This window comes from Polistes fuscatus, unplaced genomic scaffold (genome assembly GCF_010416935.1).
Source record: "Polistes fuscatus isolate 324 unplaced genomic scaffold, CU_Pfus_HIC Scaffold9, whole genome shotgun sequence".
NCBI lineage: Eukaryota > Metazoa > Arthropoda > Insecta > Hymenoptera > Vespidae > Polistes > Polistes fuscatus.
In genome coordinates this window covers 527,868-534,911 of record NW_025113173.1, presented here as the reverse complement: position 1 = coordinate 534,911, position 7,044 = coordinate 527,868, and the positions used below count along the sequence as shown (strand labels likewise).

The 7,044-nt window shown below is 43.7% G+C and overlaps 1 protein-coding gene across 1 annotated transcript; it reads right to left on the bottom strand.

Moving 5' to 3' along the window:
* On the bottom strand, positions 1-1,344 carry LOC122525692. The gene has a single exon (XM_043648613.1). The coding sequence runs from the start codon at positions 1,342-1,344 to the stop codon at positions 1-3; it is 1,344 nt and encodes a 447-aa protein (XP_043504548.1).
* Between the last annotated feature and the right edge of the window lie 5,700 nt (positions 1,345-7,044).

Genomic DNA, 7,044 nt, shown 5'->3' with positions numbered 1-7,044 from the left:
CTAGTCGGGTGAATTGCGAATATTTATTGAATATACGATCACAAAACTCTCGCGACCTCTGGTCGCGGCTATCATCGCGACCGTGCACCTGACACTCGTATTTCGACGTTCTGGTAATTCTTCGAGTGGGACTTCTGGCGCTGTATCCGTTGCGTTCCCGAAGACCATTCCTGGCCCGTGCCACCATAGATCCAGACTTAACAGTTCTGTTGGGGTTACCCCCCTCGATATGAAATCCGCTGGATTTTCGGCGGAAGACACATGTCCCCACTTCGAGTTTGGTATTCGCTCCTGAATTTCCGCCACGCGATTGGCCACAAACGTGGTCCAATTTCGCGATGGTGATCTTATCCATGCCAATGCAATGGTGGAGTCTGACCAGCAACATATTTTCCTGAATTCTACGCGCATGTTCGTCGTCAGCTTGCTTATCATCCTCGCGAGCAATACGGTAGCGCACAACTCCAATCGCGGTAGCGATACCGCCTTTAACGGTGCTACTCTCGAGCGCGCACACAATAAGTTGCTGCTCCCGTTTCCGCGCCCGTCCTTCGAAACTATATAGATGCAGGCCCCATACGCCGTTTCGGATGCGTCCGCGAATCCGTGCATCTCTATTTCCTTCGCGTTTTTACAAATAGTTTTCCGTTCGACCCTTATGTCATTTAGCACTGGGAGTTGTTTCGCGTAATGCAACCATGCTGTCTCTAAATCCATTGGTATGGATTCATCCCAATGTATGCCCCTTTGCCATAGTCTTTGTATGATAACCTTCCCCGTTACAGTGACTGGCCCAATTAATCCCAACGGATCGAATACCTTAGCAACCGATGCCAATATGACCCTTTTCGTGATTCGGTGCACTGGCGCCGCTATCGGAACGGAATACTGAAATGAATCATCGCTGGGATCCCACAAGACGCCCAACGCCCTTATATCGCCTTCCTTATTTAGATTCAGTATTTGCTTTGAATCGACCTTTTCGGGAATGTGCGGTAATATTTTCCCCGAATTAGCCGCCCATTTATGCAATTTAAACCCTGCTTTGGCTAATACCTGGTTTACCTGATCGCGTATTTCTCTAACCTCCGCAATCGAATCTGCTCCGGTCAGCAAGTCGTCCACATAAAAATCGCGTCGTATGACCTGCGCGCCTATCGGATGATTTCCCTCCTCTAAATCCGCTATCTCTTTTAGACACCGCGTAGCCAAAAATGACGCCGACGCCGTACCGTACGTTAGAGTTAGGAGCTCACACGTGCTCACTGGGTTTCGCACATCATCACGCCAGAATATCTTCTGTAGGCTAACCTGCGATTCGTCGACACGGATCTGTCTATACATTTTCTGAATGTCCGCTGTTATCACGTACGCGTATGCTCTAAACCTCGCTATTATCGAAAATAAATCATCCTGTATATTTGGTCCTATGGCCAATGCGTCGTTTAACGATATGCCTGACTTCGACTTGGCCGACGCGTCAAATACCACACGCAACTTTGTCGTTGCACTTTTCTCGTTTAAAATTGCATGATGTGGTATGTAGTAAGTATTAGCGGAGTTGCTTTATCTTCTGGTAACGTCCGCATGTGCTCTAAATCCCTGTATTCTTTTATAAAGCTTGAGTACGCATCTCGCAATGTTGGATTTTTAGCTAACTTGCGCTCTAGGGAGAAAAACCGATTCAATGCCGCGGTCCTATTATCCTGGAGACTTACTATCTTTTCTTCTATGATGGGGAGGCGCACCACGAATCGACCGTCCGCGTCACGTCTGTACGTTCTCTTGAAATGCTCTTCGCAGTACCGTTCTTGCTCTGTTAACGGATGAACATCCGCGACGTTATCCAGTTCCCAAAACCGCGACACCAACTGGTCAACATCCTGTACTTGCGTAGCGATGTTACATGCTACCTCCTTGGGGCTGCCCTTTACATCACGCAAACAGCCGCCTACCACCCATCCCAACTGCGTTTTTTGCAACGTTGGATGCGAACGCGTTGCCTTTATTTGGCCCGTACATAAGATCTCTAGATAGACCTCTATTCCCAATAACACGTCGATATTCGCACTTTCGTAGAATGCGGGGTCCGCTAACCTTATATTACCGGGAATCGCAAGTTTATTCCGTCATAGATACGGCTGGTAATTTTTTTGTAATTGAATTTAATATTACACAATCTATTTTTCTCCGGTAGTTATTGTAGTTGGACTTGAGCACAACCTCCATTTGATGTAGCGGTTGTGTCGTCATTTGACCAATTCCGGCGATCGGCGCTCGGAATTCCTTTGATTGCAACCTTAGACGCTGCGCTAAGTTACGCGTTATTATGTTTACTTGGGACCCCGAATCCAATAATGCCCGAACGGTTATTGGTTTTCCATTTGCGTCTAATAGCTTGACCTTGGCTGTTAAAAGTAACGCCTCTCGATGAGATGCTGCCTTTAACCCGCGACCTATGTTTGCAACCGCCGCTTCGCTGTCTGACTCGCCGCGTTCGTTAGCGACGGCCGTGGAACCCTGCGACGGTTCTGACTGGGTATGTAGTAAGGTGTTATGTTTCCGGTTGCACACCTTACACCGACTCGCATTGCATTCGATGGCAAAATGATTCGTCGACCGCAAGCAATTAAGGCATAACCCTTTTTTCCTTGCCTCGGAGACGCGATCCCTAACTGGCTTCTTCCTGAACCTTTCGCATTTGTAAAGCTGGTGGCTTTCCTTGCATATCGGACACGCGAGTATGCTTGTAGTTACCTGCGAAGACAATGCCTGGCGCGGTTTCGGTCGGTTGTGATTCGTCACGAGCGGCATTGGTGGTTTTGCGATTGCTTCTAATACCTGACACCGGTGCGTCAGGAATTCCATTAATTGTGCGAAGGTGGGCACTTCCGACGGTGAAAGCTTGCTTTCCCACTCTTCGTTCGTTTTCGCGTCTAACTTGTCTACCACCGTGCATACCAGTAAGTCATCCGACTGATTGACCGGCATTTGCAGTGCACTAAGTGCCCTTGTGTTTCTTGAGGCAGCGTCAACTAATTGGCGCAGCGCAACGCTATTTTCCTTTTGAATCTTAGGTATATCCATGATACCCCTTATATGAGTATGCACTATCCTACGTTTGTTGTCGTACCTATTTTGTAGCAATTTCCACGCTTCTTCGTAATTTACGTCCGAAATCGTTAATGCCCGCGTTATGTCCGCCGCCTCGCCTTTTAGTGACGAGCGAAGATAATGGAACTTTTGGATCGCCGATAACGACGAGTTTTCATGTATTAGTGACTTAAAAGTATCGCGAAAAGAATACCACTCTTCGTACGATCCACCGAATTGTGGTAATTCTATTTTCGGCAACCTGATATGCCCGTTAGAACCCGCGGATAATTGTGATTGCGTCGGAGAAGGTGCATTCGTCGACGCGGAATGCGCTGAATTCGACCAATCTTCCAATAATTCGTCGATGTTGCCGATGATTGTAAAAAACGCGTCTTCAAAAGATTCACGTTCCACACTGTGATCGGATGTATCATCAATTAGTTCGATTTTGGTTTGCACTTCTTCGAATTCACGCGATTTGACAAAGATCTCATCGCGACGAAACCTGAGGCGGGGTGTACTACGCGTTTGTGCTAGTTTATCAATATGACTCTTTGCCCTAGTCATATATGCCTTTATCTGACCCCGTTTAATGTGTAAATCTCTTAATTGCTCAGCCATGTTTGTACCGAGATAGTAGCAATATTAAATGAAGGAGAAGGATAGGCTAAGAAGGAAAAGAGACTGACCTGTTACCGATAACGATACCGTCCGACGGCAGATGCTCGTGTTGATGCTGCGTGGCTGGATACCGTGTATTGCCTCTTCCTGCGTTTTCCTATTCTTCCTCGGCGTTGATGCTATTGCTGCTCTCGTTGATTGAATTCACGAACTTGCTTGCTGATCGTTCGCGACCTTTCGTAGAGCCATCCGGCTCGAAGGACCATTTAATGTACGATTGCTTCGGCTCGAAGGACCATTTAGTGTGATTGATCCAACTCGCAGAACCAATGTACAGTTGTACGGTAGTGCTGGTTCCCACTCCCGTACTGTGCACGCTTTCGTGTACGCGCTTTCTCACCTTGATAGGAAAAAGACTGCTGTCTCTTTCCACTTCCGCGTTGTAAGGACGGAAGGAGTTATCCAAATAATACACTTCAAATTGCAATGAAATGTGAATATTTATTAATACTCGTTTCCAAGAGATCAGTATGGTGCTTGGGCCTTGTATACTGATCTATGCTAACTTTGATGCTTGGTACTAGCAATAACCTCGGGTTACTGACTAGTTGTATTGAATGCCGCTCGGATCACTTGGATGTGATTCCGCCTAACGAGTATGGACAACTAACTATTTTTTCGTCTAAACTGTAACTGCCCTCTTCCCCACCCCCTCCACGATACATCCCAACACAGGGCTCCGATGCGACCTTGGAGTGGGGACATCTGCTCAAATATACTGCGTTATCGTATCGAGGAATTCGAAATAAGATACCCTGGCGATTGCTATGTTTGTCCTTATGCTCTATGATTAGATGCCGACGCAATAAAACCCAAAGGTCCTAAACAAATATTCTTTATTTCTTTGCATAGTCTCCGGTCGAGCATCTTTGTACATGTGCATCTTATCCAAATCCTCCGTTGTATACTCTTACCCCCCTACTGTTCCGATAAATGACGGAACAACATCCTTTGTAATTTGCTGGGTGGTTACCGTTGCAGTTTACACATATGACTTTTTCTAATTTGTCCTCTTGAGGACAGAGTACTGTTAAGTGATTTTTTGCACATTTTACACATGCAGGATTTCTGTTACAGTAATTTTTTGTATGCCCATAGGCTTGGCATCTTGTCCATTGAGGTATTTCTCTTTTAGTTCTTGGTGGTTCTACTTTAATTATTGTATTAAGCGGGGTTTTAATCTCGTATATATTTCTGTTATTATCTCGAGGAGCCAGTTCGATAAGAAATAAAGCTAGCGGCTGTTTGGTATCGAATTTTATTATATTAGTTATTGATCCTACCTTGTGGCCAATTTTGTTTAATTCATTTGTTATTTTAACTATGTTGGATTTGGGATGAAGTCCTCGAATAACGATTTTATAGCTCTTCTCGTTTTTTTTTATACGTGTGGTATCCCGCGTTTTTAGATTTTATTGCATTTGTTACCTTTCTGCACGTATCTGGCGTTGTAGTTTGTACTTTCACTTGGTTGTCCTTAAGTTTTTTTACTACATAATTGTTTTTACCATCTGTTTCATCCGTTAACTCGAGCAAAGGGTCGATGATTTCTGCGTCGTGGTATATTGGTGGTGGCTTTACTGCTTTTTTTTCTTCTACTGCTTTTCCTGTAATGTTTGAGTTTCTGTTGAATCGTCAAGTAGATCATAAGAGTTGCTAACGGGTAAGTTTTGAAGCCATTTAGTTGTTAATGGTTCTGAGGAGTTATTATTGTTGTTTTTTGGTTCACCCATATTGCGCTTTTTTGAACCCTGTAGTTTAATTGATTTAGCGGGAATCCAGTTTTGCGAATCTTCCGAGTCTGTATCCATCTCACTTTCCTTCTTCTTCTTCTTCTTTCTTTGGTTTAGGCAAATTGCCTGTTCCTTAACGACGTTTTTCTGCCTATTGCACTGTTAAATTGTCGCACCATCGTTTTCGTGGGCGCCCCGTGCTTCTGCGGCCTGCCGGTGACTTATCCCGTGCAATTCTGACAATTCTTCTGTTGTCCATTCTATTGATGTTCTCGTTCCATTCTTTTTTCCTTTTTAGTATCCATTCGTTGATATTTTCTACTTTGCATGTTCTTCTTATATCTTCGCTTCTCTCTCGATCCAGCAGTGTTTTTCCAACTATTCTGCGAAGTACTCTCATTTCGGTTGTCTCTAGTAATTGTTTCGTTTTCGCCGTGTCTGGTCGAGTTTCTGCGGTATATGACATAATAGGTCTTACCATTGCCTTGTAAATTCTTGCTTTGGTCTCTATGTCAATGTTTTTGTTTCGCCATATTGTGTCATTCAAACAACCCGCTATTCTGGATGCCTTCGTTGTCTGTTCTCTTACCTCTGCTTCAACATCACCATATCCTGAGATTTCTATTCCTAGGTATTTAAATCTCATTTCCTGCTGAATAACCTTCCCTTCAATTTCCAGTTTGCATCTTAACGGTGTCTTTGATGTTGTCATGCATTTTGTTTTCTGGGCCGATATTTTCATGTTGAATGATTTGGCTATGCAGTTAAATCGGTGTAGTAAACGTTGTAGATCATCCTCATTTTCGGCCACTAATACAGCGTCATCAGCATAGCATAGGATGGTTATTTCTTCACTGCCCATTTTATATCCTTTTAGCAGTCTTACGTTTCTTATTATTTCGTCCATGATGATGTTAAAAAGCAGGGGACTTAGGGAATCCCCTTGTCGTATACCACGATCTGCATCAATCGGTTCAGTCAAGGCACCATTTATCTTTGCTTGGATCTTGTTGTTTCTATAGATGTTCTCTATGGTCTTAATAAGATTATTCGGAATTTGCCGGTTATAAAGGAGGTGAATAACATCCTTTAATTGCACACGGTCGAATGCTTTTTCCAGATCAATGAAACACATATATGCTGGTCTGTTGTATTCAATTGATTTTTCTGTTATCTGTCTTATGATGAAAACCGCGTCTGTGCATGATCTACCTGATCTGAATCCCTGTTGTTCGTCTTCTAGATTCGTTAAGCTGTTAATTTTATTCGTTATAACTTTTGTTGTTAGTTTCAATGAAGTGTTTAAAAGATTTATTCCCCTGTAATTTGTAGGTAGTTTTTTGTCTCCTTTTTTAAACATAACTATAGTTGTGCTGGTTCGCCATTCATCAGGTATTTTGTGTTGGCATAGTATTTTTTGTATTAGGAATGTTAACTGTTGTGTGAGACGTTGGCCACCATATTTTAGTAATTCGTTTGGGATGCCATCTTGCCCTGTGCTCTTCTTATTCTTTAGTTTTCGAATAGCTGTTTC

What these genes read in the sequence shown, in the direction of transcription:
- LOC122525692 (XM_043648613.1), bottom strand. Translation starts at nt 1,344, where the DNA reads ATGTATAGACAGATCCGTGTCGACGAATCGCAGGTTAGCCTACAGAAG.